The 14343-nt window shown below is 37.9% G+C and overlaps 2 protein-coding genes across 21 annotated transcripts in view; one reads left to right on the top strand and one right to left on the bottom strand.

Annotated features, from left to right (window-relative positions):
- Window positions 1-648: 648 nt before the first annotated feature.
- B3GNT2 (UDP-GlcNAc:betaGal beta-1,3-N-acetylglucosaminyltransferase 2) overlaps window positions 649-14343 on the bottom strand; it is a 320804-nt gene continuing 307109 nt past the window's right edge. For 13 of the 19 annotated variants that reach the window (XR_012095312.1, XR_012095309.1, XR_012095311.1 and 10 more), the window contains 2 exons: window positions 7284-7345; window positions 649-2745 (listed from right to left, as the gene is read on the bottom strand). The gene's annotated coding sequence lies outside the window, so the exon portion shown is untranslated. Of the gene's footprint in view, window positions 2746-3222; window positions 3357-7238; window positions 7346-14343 lie in introns of those variants that run through there. The other 6 variants (XR_012095304.1, XR_012095303.1, XR_012095305.1 and 3 more) reach the window with 3 other exon arrangements.
- Window positions 2353-8384, top strand: TMEM17 (transmembrane protein 17). 2 transcript variants are annotated; one of them, XM_007970484.3, is made up of 4 exons: window positions 2353-2453; window positions 5819-5922; window positions 6064-6177; window positions 7120-8384. In XM_007970484.3, exons 1-4 carry the CDS (start codon window positions 2354-2356, stop codon window positions 7396-7398), a joined length of 597 nt encoding a protein of 198 aa, XP_007968675.1. In that variant the 5' UTR covers window position 2353; the 3' UTR covers window positions 7399-8384. The 2 variants fall into 2 exon arrangements, with proteins under 2 accessions (XP_007968675.1, XP_072879136.1); XM_073023035.1 differs by lacking the exon at window positions 2353-2453 and adding an exon at window positions 2744-3273.

The raw sequence follows: 14343 nt of genomic DNA, 5'->3' as shown, positions 1-14343 counted from the left end.
TAATAGAGCACTCATAATAACAGTGTTTGCACTTACTTCTTTCCATATCTCTCACTCTTTCACTGAGCTGTGCTTCTTGATGAAGAGGGACCATATCCCTAATTAGCCTAGCACAATACTCAAAAACACAGTAGGAATGCAACAAACGTTTATGTAATTATTTTAAAATTCTAGTCATGAATTTATTTCCACCCATATCTTCTTCTTGCATTTATATAAATGTGTAATTTTCCTTTTGATTGTAAAAATAATACTTTTACCACACACCCATCAGAAGGGCTAAAAGGAAAGGATAACAAATAACAAGTGTTGGTGAAGTATATGGAGTAATGGAAATATTCATACATTGCTGGAGGCAGCAGGAATTGGTTCGATCACTTTGGAAAACTGTTGGCAGCCTCTACTAAAGCTGGGTCTTTCGTATCCTATGACATGGCAATTCCACTCTCGATACACACTCAACAAAAATGCATGCATATGTTCACCAAGAGGCATCTTTTCACCAAAGCAGCACTATTCATAACAGCTGCAAACTAGAAAATACAGACACTCATCAACAGTAGAATGAGTAAGCTTATTGTGGTATGATCACACAGAGCAAGGCAAAAGAATCTACACTCAATGATATGAAGGAATTTCATGAAAGTAATGTTGAAGACAAAGCCAGTTTTTTATTTTTAAAAAGTATTTACAGTACGATTGCTTTTATATAAATATGCAAAACTGAGAAGCAAGATGACAAAGGGAGTGTCACATCTAGAAAGTGGTGCAATAAGATGCACAGCTAGTGCTGCCTTGTGACTCTAAGATCTACCTCCTTCAAAAGTTTGCCTGTGGCAAATGCTGCTCGGCTCCCAAGCCAAGACAAAGTATAATTGGAGTGCCGCGGCTAAAAAACAAAATACCAACGAGACTGGTCGAATGAGGCACCTAAAAATTGTGTACAGCAGGTTAAGGCATGGCTTTTCTGAAGGAACGCCACCTAAACCCAAGAGAACAGTTGTTGCAGCAGGAGTTCAAGACCATCCTGGCAAACGTGGCGAAACCCTGTCTCTACTAAAAACACAATAATTAACCGAGTGTGGTGGCGGGCGCCTATAATCCCAGCTACTCGGTAGGCTGAGGCAGAAGAATCGCTTGAACCCGGGAGGCGGAGGCTGCAGTGAGCCGAGATTGTGCCATTGCACTCCAGCCTGGGCGATAGAGCAAGACTCTGTCTCAAATTAAAAATATATATATATTTGGATTAGTCACACAATAAATGTTCCGATTTAAAAAAAAAAAAAAAAAGGCAAAACTCTCCTTTGCTGTTAGAATTCAGAAAAGGTCAGTTATGAGTGAGGAGGGGGTTTAGTGACTGAAAGGAAATAGGAAGGGGGAGTTTCTGGGAATATTGTAACGTTTCTTGAACAGGGTGCTGACTAGACATGCAGATTTCAGTTTGTCTATGTATGTATATTACACTTAGTTTTTTTTAAGTAATATATCTATAGGTTTATTACTTACAAATGGTATACAATTTTTCTGTATGTATATTACTTAGTTTTATTTAAGTAATATATCTTAGAGAGAAAGCTAGAAAATACAGAAGTGTTTAAAAATTTTTGAATCACCTACAATCCCACTATCCAGTGATAACTACTGTTAATTTTTTTTTCCAGTTTTTTTTTAAGTCAGTGTGCACATGTTCTCTCCTCCCCTCCACCCATACACATAAATTTTGCTAAATTAGGTTCATTCTCATTTAGTTTTATTTCTGCTTTATTTTTACATAACCTATATCATTCAATATTCTTTGCAAGCATTTTATAGGCAGCTGAAACATACTCCATTGAATGCATATGCTCCAGTACATTTAATCAGTTGCCCATTGCTCTATTTTCTTATTAAAAAATAATCAGTCATAGTATCTCTCTCTCACACACACCCCTACACCTCTAGACATTCTTTAAGCTCTGCATTCATTCTCTATTTCCCTCCAGAAAGGTTGTACCGATTTACAGTTTCACTGGCAAGATATCAGGGCTCCTTGTATCGCAGTCCAACCCCAGCTCATTTCTTAGTATAGGTTTGTTTTTAGGATAGTCGGGCTCAAAGCAGAACTAAGAAATCTGCCGTTTTGGACACGTTTTGGCCGAGGCGCGCGGCTCCCGGGACCTGGAACGCGCTCTGAGTACGCCGGTCCCTTCAAGGTTGTGCGGGCTCCCGACGAGACCCGGCCCAGCCGGGCACCCCCGCGCGCTCCCGGATCTCGCCGGCCTCGCGCCGGCCGGTTGCCATGAGAACCACGGAGCCTCGGAACGCCCGCAGACTAGCCTGTATCTGAGGGGGCGAGGGATACCGAGGGCCAGGCATGGAGCTGCCAGATCCGGTGCGCCAGCGGCTGGGAAACTTCAGCCGGGCTGTGTTCACTGATTCCAATCGGACCGGTCCGGAGTACAGTGAGGGTCCCGGTGAGTGACCGAGGCCGGCGCAGGGGGTGTGGCCTGCTGAGGGCTTGGCGTGGGTTTTGGAGCGTCCAGAATTTGCCCGTACCTAAAATGGCGATGTCGCCTTCAGTCAGTTCTCCGCAGAGCGGGCCAGAGCCTTGGAGGAGGGGCCGGCCGGGGCGGGGAGCTGAGGCGCTGGCGGCCTCCGGCCCCGGGCTGGGCCTGGTCTGGGCGCTCTAGCGCCTGGCCTGCTCCGTGCAAGCCCGGCAGCTGAGGTGGGGCCGACCTCTGTGCCACGCAAGGCCCATCATTGCTCCTGGGAAACCCCAAAAATAAAAAGATAAAAGCCGCCCTTGCTGCACAGGCTAGTCCCCCGCGCACCGCGAGAGCGAAGGCCCAACTTGCTTTTCCTCTGCGGCGCCCGCCCCGGCTTTTCTGTCCAGGATGGCGAGGAACAGCCCAAGCAATCCCACCTCCCCTGTCCCCACCCCCCGCCCAGGGAGCAAATTTGCCTTTTCCCTTTTCCTAGCAGAACAAGTATGTTCCTAAGCAAGGCCATTTTCTGGCAGAAAAGATTACGGAAATTTTTTTTTTTTTTTTTTTTTTTTTTTTTTCTCTTGAGACGGAGTCTCGCTCTGTCGCCCAGGCTGGAGTGCAGTGGCCGGATCTCAGCTCACCGCAAGCTCCGCCTCCCGGGTTCACGCAAAAAAAATTTTTTTAAAGAGTCCTTTCAAATCACCATCCACTCCCAACTGGCATGTGCCATAGTAGCTGGACGTTCAACAAAACTCACCCCTTCCCTGCCTTCTCCTCCTCCTCTCCTATATGTAACTCTTACCATAAGGTAAGAAAATACCATGATGCCTCTGCATCCTTCAACTTGATGACAAGTGATAACGCAGTTTCCTCCAGAACAGGTTCCTCCTCCTACATCATGATGGTAGACAACACACTGTCAACCAAACCTGTGTGGTTTCCATCATTCAAGTCTGCTGGGAAATATAAATCTTTTCTACTGCTTGGTTTTACAGAATTTTTAAAACGGACAGAGAAAAGTAAAGGCAGTCCCCAAAGCTGCATTTTGTCGTCTTGATCACTTGCCTATTCCCCAAATGTAGGCCTTTATGATTTAGGATGTACAGAGAAAAATATGAAAAAAATCGGTTTCACGTTTCTGGTTCCAAGGATGAGGCTTAATGAGCACTAACGTCTGATAATACAAGGTAAAAAGACGTTTTCTGAAAAGGGCCAGATAGTAAATACTTTAGGCTTTGTAGGCCATATGGTCTCCACGGCAGCCACTGACAATAGTTATTGAATAGGCATGGCTGTGTTCCAATAAAACTTTAAGGATACTGAAATTTGTATTTCATATGGATTTCACGTATGAAAAAAATATTACTTTTTTAACCATTTAAAGGTGAAAAAAACATTTTTAGCTCATTGACTGTACAAAAATGTTTAGGCAGCTGACCAGTTGTTTACCTATCCCTGATTTATATTGTATGTTTTAATTTAAATTCCATGTACAGAACTCAACTTGAACTTTTGCAAAATTCAGTAAATGTATATCTTATGCTTTTAAGGTTCATTTACATATTAGATTTTCATTTCCATGATTATAAGTTTGATCTGCTGAAATATGGACATAGCATAACCTTTTACGATTTTAACACAATACTTCTAACATAAAAACCGTTCTTTGCAAAATTTGACTACAGTTTCTTCTCAAAGGTACTGAAATATTCTGCTTGCCCAATTTATTATTCTTTCCTGTATTTTTTTCTTTGTGGATCAGAAGTAGGTTTGATTATTTGTACTGTAATAACAAATTTATGTAATTACCATGTCCACAGCATTGTGCTGTTGCTATCAGAAAGATCCTAGGCTGGTGAGTTATCTTCAGATTTAACAGATTTTAAGAATTCATTCATTTATCAGTGGTAATTTAATAATCAGTTGCAAGCAAAAGTAGATCATAATAATCAGGCATATTTTTGGAGCTAAAAGAAACTATTTTGCTGTGAGAGACCATGACTGTTTCTTATATTTTAAAATTATTAAATGACAGATAAAAACACTCAACTATGGAGAAAAGGAGAAAATAATGTTCTTAAGACATTTATTTTAGGACCTTTAAAATCTTACATGTAGAACAACTGATTTCAATATATGTGTCCACTCTTAAGAATTTAGTCAAATTTAGGATGTATTTTGTAGGGTTCAATTTTAAAAATCAAATTCTTAATTTAGGACCCTTCTGTCTTACATAAAAGCAAAAAGTGTTATGGAATCAACCTTAGGTAAATGGAACTCATGTATCACAAATGGCTATACTAGTAATGTCCTTATGACAGTATGCTTACATTAATTCATTCTTATGTGTATTTGATATTCACTGCGTATAAAGCAAGACGCTAGATTCTATGAGGGTCTCAAATTAGGGTGGGACATGGTATGTGCTTGCAGATAAGTAGATAAATAGAAGAGAAGAAGGAAAGGGGACTAATATTTGTTGAGTGCCTACTAAGTGTGCCCAGCACAGTGCTAGGAAGAAATAATTCATATTGGCTCTAATTCTCACAAGCAGCCTGTAAGGAAGTTTTAATTTCACTATTTTACAGATGAAGAAATAGAAGCTCAAAGAACTTAAATAATTTATATCAAGTCTGACATCCAGGGTCACAGAGGTTTGGGGAGCTCGGGTTTGCTTGAACTCTGAAGCCCGTGATCTGTTCAGTACACCAGACTGTTTTTCGGGGAGGGGAATGTGGTTATTTGCTAGCACTTCTTATTGACAGTTTAGAGTAATAAGTACCTGAAGGGAAAGGTATTTCTGCTGGGGTGGGGGAACTGATGAAGGAAGTATTGATGGAAAAGATGACGCTGAATTGGACTTTAAAGAATGGCTAAGATTAGGGTATGCTGAAAAGAGAGATGTGTCTAATTATATAATCTTGGTAATCCGTTTTTGTATGAGATTAGTTTATATGTGAAAGATTCATTTTTATTTATTTTATGCATTAATTTTATATGCTATTTACATAGAATTCTACAAAGGAGGCAATGATAATTATCTGTTGAATAGGATTTATATTGATATTCTGCATTAAATCTGTACCAGTAGTATATGCAAAAAAGTCAGAAGACTGTAATGGCAAAATGGTAAAATAATTGAAAAATATGAAACATACCCCCAAATAGCCAATATTTGACCTAACTGGTATTAGGATGAATATTCCTTTTACTGTCAATGATTATAAATAGGCTTAAAATTTGGTGTTTTACTGAGCCAATATTATAGTTATTAATTCTAGGGGATAGGATATATATATATATAGGGCATAGACCAAGTTTCATAATTTGTTCCTTTTCTATTCCTTCTGTAGAAAATGAAATGGTCTCCAGTTTGGCATTGCAGATGTCACTTTATTTTAATACCTACTATTTCCCACTGTGGTGGGTGAGCAGCATTATGATGCTTCACATGAAGGTAAATCTAAGCTTTAATACTTTTGCTGCCCTGACGTTGTTAGAGTGTCAATAAAATTAAAGTTCTTAATAATTTTTTTCTATCTCAAATCAGTGTTACTATACGTGCGATTTTACAAACATGTTTTGGCCTTTCTTTTAGTATTCAATCTTGCCTGATTACTACAAATTCATTGTGATCACTGTTATCATCCTAATAACCTTAATTGAAGCCATCCGGTTGTATCTGGGCTACATGGGTAACCTACAGGAGAAGGTAAGCTCTTTTTTCCTTTCTCTCAGTGATAGATATAAATGAAATCAGCTTTCATAACAAGTAAAAGGCAGTGAGGTGTGGCAGAAAGAGCACAGGCCTGAATTTAAAGCCTGACTCCAGCTTTACCACTTCTGTCACTGTGGTCTGTTTGCTTAATCTCTTGAGCCCTGGTTTCCTCATATATAAAATGAGGAAAATAATATTTACTTCACAGGTTTGTTGTGATTAAGTGAAATGATTTATGTAAAGCATATGAATGTGGTAAACACTTAAAATTGATATTTTCCCTCTTCTCATCAGTCTTGAAAATACATGGTTACTTAAACATGTGTATTTGGATCCTGAATAAGAAAACGGGGGAAAATTATGAATTCGTTTCCTACGCCAGGCCCATGTTTTCTGCATCATCATGCTACCTAAGCATTTATGGTTACCAGAGTGTAGGGATAATGCCTAAAGATTCCTGTGGTTTTCTAGGCCCTTCATAATAAGGCCCCACCCAGCCTGTCTTACTGTAGGTTTTGCTGTTTTCTCACTCAGCCATCCATTCCAGGCTGATGTGCTGATTCCCAATCATGCTAGTTTCACGTGTTTGCTTACTTACCTTTTTGCCTCTTCCTCCTCCAGAACTTTAAAAGCCTACATCCCTGAGGTCTTTCTTTCATGTACCCTAATCACTCTCTTATTTCTTGTAGCATTTAGTCTGTACTTCTAAATATTGCCCTTAATTGTTCACTAAAGTGTAGTATTCTAGGATTGTTTTACATAAATTAGTTTTCTCATCTAGACTGTAAGTTCTCTGAGGACAAGGACCATGTCATCCTCCTTCGGAATCACTCACAGAGCCCATAATGTAGGTTCACAGTAGTGATAAGTACTTATCTGTATAAACAAAAACTATATTTTACTGATTTTTATTACTCTTGATATGTGTCATTGCAGGTTCCTGAGTTGGCTGGCTTTTGGCTTCTGAGCCTTCTATTGCAGTTACCTTTAATTCTTTTCTTGCTCTTTAATGAAGGCCTAACAAATCTGCCCTTGGAAAAAGCGATACATATCATCTTCACTCTCTTCCTTGCTTTCCAAGTTGTTGCAGCATTTCTTACCTTAAGGAAAATGGTTAATCAGTTGGCAGTTCGTTTCCACCTCCAAGACTTTGACCGGCTCTCTGCAAACAGAGGAGACATGAGAAGGATGAGGTCATGTATAGAAGAGATCTGACCCAGTGTTGAGTAAAAATCTGACAGATCATTCTAGAAGACTGTAAGAGTTAAGAAAATATAAGAGCTCTAATACGAAAAAAGGGACAAAGCAATTGTTTTGTATACGCTCTCACTCTGAAATTCCAAGGTTGGGGGCAATGATGAAACTTTGTACAATGTATGAATCAGTATATTAGCCCCAAAACCTAGATGTTGTCCACCTGATGCCAAATTTCTTAATGTTTTTTGATGTTGTCTTTTTCAGGAGTGTAGAAATGTATGTATTGGTGGTTGTCATTTGCCAGCTCTCCTGTAGTAATTCTGGTTAGAATTTGTAACTAGAGATGTGTACATTTCTTTAAAACTTGTTGGTTGTCTGTGTCTTGGCTGTACATATGACCATGTTTCTTGACATGGAAATGCCAGTCAATGTTCCTATGTATCTGACTATATTTATAAACCAAGAGACCCGCCAGGCGCAGTGACTCACACCTGTAATCCCAGCACTTTGGGAGGCCAAGGCGGGTAGATCACGAGGTCAGGAGATCGAGACCATCCTGGCTAACACAGTGAAACCCCGTCTCTACTAAAAATACAAAAAAAAAAGAAATTAGCCAGGTGTGGTGGCGGGCACCTGTAGTCCCAGCTACTTGGGAGGCTAAGGCAGGAGAATGGCGTGAACCCAGGAGGCGGAGCTTGCAGTGAGCCAAGATCAAGCCACTGCACTGTAGCCTGGGCAGCAGAGCAAGACTCTGTCTCAAAAAAATAAATAAATAAAAAATAAACCAAGAGACCAAATTTTCATGTCTGCTAGGGTTAAATTCTAACCCTAATATTAGCTGTTATACTGAGATTAAGAAGAAAACAGGTGGATTGCCTTGGTATTTAGGAAATATTTTTGTTATAAAATTATAACTTTCATAAAACCATATTCAGTATTTGTAATAGTGGTATACAAAATGCTTTTACAATAAATTATTAAATATTTAAGGTATCAACAACAGATCATCCTTGTCTTGTGCAATTCTTTTGGGCTATAGATTTGTGTTTTTTATTACAGAGTTGCAAGGGAAGGAAGGAAAACAAATCCTAGAGCGCTTTCTATGTAGTGGGCACTGTAGTAGGCATTTTAAATTAGCACTTGTGATCTCATCTACTAGGTTATCGGTCACCAAAGAACTGCTTCATACCCATTAAATTCACATGAGGCTTGATTTGGAAACCAGAGCGCCTGTTAATACATATGAGAGCTAAGATGGCCAAAGGGACTATACTCATGATCCTGAATGAGCATGCTCCCTTGCTAATAGGAGAAATCTATTTTAGGAGATTTGGTTAAGAACAAAGTTGCTTGGATTATCCGAACATTATATTTAAGTGACTGTTGGACTGTCTTAAAGGATATGATACGTTCATTACAGGTTTTCTTTTTTTCTATAGGGAAATGGGCCTTCATAATGTATTTCACTGAGAGACAGTTGTAGCTGCATTAAACATTGCTCTTTTCAAGTTTCTTTTTCTACAATTCATACTTTGGATTCCCAGGTTTTGCTTTATTCATTCTTGTTTTGCTGAACTTCAAAAAATCTTTACTTCCCACTCATTCTTGATTCTTCCTGACCAAACTATGCTAATTTTATTATTTCTGCTCTTTATGATTATATATAAAGTTCAGCCAAATATTTCTCCCTCCATGCAGTGGCTAGTTAATCTTTCTCATGCCAAAGTAGTCACTAGTTATACTCTTAATAATTTGGAATTTAAAATAGAATTCTGTTTGAATAGTTTTCTAAAACATATTCATTTGCATTTGTTTCCCAGATAGGACTAGGTAGGTATCTGGGTAGGTATAGGTAGGTGATTCTATAAGAAAATATAAAACAAAATTAAATCTACAAAGCAGATAAATTAGGGGATGATGGAGACTTTTCTATTTCAAGATTGTTTCCAGAGTTTTATTTTAAATAGCAGAACTTCTGGTACATTTAAACTTTAAGAGATTAATAACAAAATGTCAGTCATAATCATAAAAAAATTTTTTAACTGTAAAAAATTTGAGAAAATTGATTTATCAAAATTTTCAAGTAATTTTGCTGTAATAAACATATTGTTTAAAATGCAGATATAGTAACAGTGGGGGAAAAAAAAGATAGTAATTTGAAACCATGACCAAGTCATTTGTTTGTTTTCCATCTGAACAGTAAAACCATGACTTTTTGGGTCAGGCTGAACCAATATTTTCTATTGGAGTATACCTGGTTCCCTATATAAGTATGTGAAAATCAAGGTAGAGAAGATATTTACATGTCAGCACATTTGGGGATTAGGTAGTCTTTAATTTTATCTGAATATGTTTATCTATCCTTAATTTATATTTTATCCTTCTCTCTTTACAACACTGTTCTAAAAATTTTTGTTTAAAATGTTGAACTTCACAAATATTTTGTCCTTTACATATTTTTTCTATAAATCAAAATTATTTTATTTTTATTTATTTATTCTTCTTTTTTTTGAGATGGAGTTTTGCTCTGTCACCCAGGCTGGAGTGCAGTGGCACGATCTTGGCTCACTGCAACCTCTACCTCCTGGGTTCAAGTGATCCTCCTGCCTCAGCCTCCTGAGTAGCTGGGATTACAGGCACCTGCCACCATGCCTGGCTAATTTTTTTGTATTTTTAGTAGAGACAGGGTTTTACCATGTTGGCCAGGCTGGTTTTGAATTCCTGACCTCAAGTGATCCATCCGCCTCGGCCTCCCAAAGTGCTGGGATTACAGGCGTGAGCTACCAAGCCTAACCTGAATCAAAATTATTTTAAAACATCAAAATGTATTACTTTAACATACACTTGAATGACTAGTATATATAAGGAATAGTCAAAGGTTCATAGACAAGACAAGCTCCTAGTTCTCAGGGATATGATGTGAGAGGTAAAACATTTGTACAACCTTAAGACAAAGTAAAAAAAGCATAACTTTATCAGGGAAATGCATTGAATGAGTTTCTACCTGCTAAGTACCTGACCGGTAACAGGCCCTTGGCTTCCAGTACATCTTCCCTCTGTGTTCCTAGCACTTAGTATCCCAGGATTAGCACATTAGCCCTACACCAACACCATTTAGTATTCACCATGCTCCACATTGTCTGAGGGGGGATAGGTGGTATTCAGGTTAAACGAATACACACTCAATCCCACTTGTCTATGCAAACAAGAAGTTCACTGTCTGGTAGTAAAGGCAGATAAGCAAATCAGTGATAGCACAGGGTGGTGGGGCCCTGTAGGATTACAGAGAAGAGACATCTAAATGAATGACGAATCTGGAAAGGCTTCCCAAAGAAAGTGACACTTGAGATTTAAAGAATGAGAGCGTATTAAGTTCAGTGTTAAGAAACAAAAAATAGTGACTGTGAGTCCTGTTTCAACTACTACAACTAGTTTGTTGAGGCTAGTGGAAACGCTGCATGAGAAGAAATGGTACAGAATAAGGCAGAGAAGCTTGGAAGGTGCTAGGAAGCCTGGGTAAAGCTTTGAATATATTCTGTCTTTAATTTTTCAGAACTCTATTCTGAATCCCTGAACGGTTTAATCAGTGGAGTATCACAAACAGAATTAGGTTTCAGAAAGATCTCTTTGAAGACAATGTGAAAAATGGATTGAAAGGGTTGGACCAGAGGCATAGATACCAGGAGGAATGTGATTAAGTAAGTTAGACAAGAACAAGCTGGCCTGGATAAAGTCAGTGGCAATAAAATAAACTTGAATAGAACCTACTATTGTGTTTTAAAGATAATTTTGTATTTTAAAACAGATATTAGGAGGGTTTTTTTTCTAATTCGTCTTTTCAGAGATGACCTATAAGGGTAAACAAAATGAAATATTGCCTTTCTTATCTCCCCCACACCCACAGTTATTAGATTATTATTTTGTTGTTGTCTTTTGAGACAGGGTCTTGCTCTGTCACCCAGGCTGGAGTGCAGTGGCACAATCATAGCTCACTGCAGCCTCCAACTCCTGGGCACAAGTGATCTCACCTCAGCCATCCAAGTAGCTAGGACTATAGGCACAGGTCACCATGCCCCGCTATGTTGCCTAGGCTGGTCGTGAACTCCTAGCCTCAAGCAATCATTCCGCCTCAGCCTCCCAAGGTGCTGGGATTACAGGCGTGAGCCACCACACCCAGCCATTAGATTATTATTAGACTTAAATAGAGCTCTATCTAATCTAAGTTTTATTTGACATAACCTACCTAATGATTAATTTACTTGAATTAAGATTATAGTTTTTAAAAACTCGGTCGGGCGCAGTGGCTCACGCCTGTAATCCCAGCACTTTGGGAGGCCGAGGCGGGCAAATCACAAGGTCAGGAGATTGAGGCCATCCTGGCTAACACAGTGAAACCCCGTCTCTACTAAAAATACAAAAAATTAGCCGGGTATGGTGGCGGGTGTCTGTAGTCCCAGCTACTCCGGAGGCTAAGGCAGTAGAATGGCGTGAACTCAGGAGGCGGAGCTTGCAGTCAGCTGAGATCGTGCCACTGTACTCCAGCCTGGGTGACAGAGTGAGACTCCATCTCAAAAAAAAAAAAAAAACTCGAAAGGACTAGGATCACAAGATTTTGAGAGTAAAGAAAAATCATCTATAATTCCACCACCTTAAAATAACAACTATTCGCAAATGTCATGTTTCTTTGATGTTTTTACTTTGCAAATAGTTTTTTAAAAACACAATTGTGATCATAAGCACTTACAGTTGTGCACCCTGCTTTTCTGAAAACACTGAAAGTATTTACCCATGTTTCTACATAGTGACACAATCATCATCTTAAATGATTGTGTATTATTTCATCAAGTAGATGGGCCATAATTTATTTAACTTCTCTCCTATCATTAGATATTTGTGTTATTTCCTTTTTCTTTTATACATAACATTGTAATGAACAGCTCATGCATATAGCTTTTTCCATATCTTAGATGATTCCTTTTAATTAATAAGCCAGATTCCTGGAAGTGAAATTGCTGGGTCCTACAGTATGGACATTTTTAAGGGCATATTGCCAAATTATAACATCCACTTTCTACTATTCACCACGCGCAATTCTAGAAATAGTACAATGAAAATTTTGACAAGGACAGATTTGTGGACTTTAGTTACCCATTTGTCTTTGTATTTCTGAGTAGTTACCACAGGAACACTGAGTCTCAAGAGAAAGAAAAATAAATCTAAAAGCTGTGAAAGGAGAACTGGAAAGAATAAAAAAAAAAAAAAGATTTTTGAATTAAGGGAAAACTGATAAGGGACGGGAAAAGGATTAGGCAAGCTGGTCGCAGTCAGCAACAGACAGTGAGATGTGACACAATAAAAACTGGGTCATTGAGTTGGGACAGCCCTAGGACATAAAAAGCCTGAAATGAAGTAAAGCTCTGGATTACTTTGTTCTTGAATATTGAATTTTTTCAGAAGCATGGAGCATGAAATATTATAGTGATAAGCCAAGATTGGAAACATAGCCAAGAAAAAGCGGTCTTTAAGGGATTGTTTAAAATGTGCTGAAGGAATAATTTGGTTTGGTCTTAAACGGCTCAAAAAGTAAATTGACATAAAGCTTTTGCATAGCAAAATAGGCATGGAGGCAGAAAACAAAGCGGCAAACAGAAGAGTTTACCCTGCAAATTGGTTAGCATGTAATATGTTAGATTTTGGTCATAGAAATGATTTATCAGAAGACTGAACTGCTGTATTTTGTAAGTGTAATTAACACTAACTTGTTATGGGTATACATCTTTATTCTAGTTTTAAGAGACTGTTAATTTGGGGGTTTTAAATCAAAAAGCAAAACTAAATAGTTATGAGGCCATTCTAAGAATCATTCTAAAAATCTTTTTTCAACAGTGTTTAAGCACTTAAAAATATTCAAGCCCTAGAAAAATGTGTTTAAATGTAAGTTTAACCTCAACATTTAAATGTATTCTGACAGATTTACATCTTTCTGAAAGTGAGGCTAGGCATCAGTGTGTCATCATCTTAACCCAAGTTAAGACAGGCTGGAACTCCTGAAAACAAGATACAAATCACAGGACAGCATGGAACATATATTCTATGAAAAGCCAAAGACATTTTGAAATTTATTTTATCAACATGCTTTATCTAAACATATTCCACAGCTGAACATTCTTGTCTGAAAAGAGCTTTTTAATCTAGTAAAGTGTACAATCACAATGTATTTATTGTTCCACAGACCTAAGTGTTTAGCACTCAGCTACATTAAAAATGTAGACTTTTAAAAACAATAATCAACCAAGAATGGCTTTGTCTTTAATTTTTCAGAACTCTAATAGCACTATATTTGGCTGCTAGGAAAGTGATATTATTGATTCATTTTTAAGGTTTTTAGTTCCTAATCTTGAGTTATTTATATTCTAATTCAAAACACATTAGCTACATTGCTCAATATTATAGCCTAAAAGAAAAGAATATTTGATATTAAAATTATATACACATTTAAAAATTATTTTTAAATGCTTGATTCATTAATACCCAGAAATACTAAAATGACCACTAGAGAAAGTAGAAGTTTTAGAACTTTGCTTCAATAGTTTTCCTAAAAAGACTGAGAGCTTATTAAGAGTCAAAATTTTTGCTATCCTAAAAACTATTGCTCCCAATGGTCAATAAGCCCTTGCTAAAGAAGGCTGGAGATTTAGCTGTTGATTGTTCAGTACTTTACAAAGCAGAGCAGCAGAAGATATGCTCTGTGTTTTTAGTACACTATGATTTTGTTCTGCAAAGTAAACTATTTAGTTAGCTACAACAATATGTCATCTACTATGCTTTGACACTCCAAGACAAAAAAGATAAATAAGATTAAGTCCTTGCCCTTCCAGCCATCTAGCAGAGGAGACAAATTTAAGGTAACCACAATCCCTTATAATTATTGTAATACAGCTATGTAAAAGATGAAAATAGGTG

The sequence above is a fragment of the Chlorocebus sabaeus genome, chromosome 14, assembly GCF_047675955.1.
Source record: "Chlorocebus sabaeus isolate Y175 chromosome 14, mChlSab1.0.hap1, whole genome shotgun sequence".
In the NCBI taxonomy this organism is placed as follows: domain Eukaryota; kingdom Metazoa; phylum Chordata; class Mammalia; order Primates; family Cercopithecidae; genus Chlorocebus; species Chlorocebus sabaeus.
Note: the sequence above shows the minus strand (reverse complement) of the source record. Positions and strands in the feature narration are given on the sequence as shown.

Bases quoted from the DNA above. Each gene is read 5' to 3' on its own strand.
- TMEM17 (XM_007970484.3), top strand. From the start codon at position 2,354: ATGGAGCTGCCAGATCCGGTGCGCCAGCGGCTGGGAAACTTCAGCCGG. The intron at 5,923-6,063 runs GTAAATCTAAGC...CCTTTCTTTTAG, and splicing joins TTATGATGCTTCACATGAAG to TATTCAATCTTGCCTGATTA. The intron at 6,178-7,119 runs GTAAGCTCTTTT...GTGTCATTGCAG, and splicing joins TGGGTAACCTACAGGAGAAG to GTTCCTGAGTTGGCTGGCTT.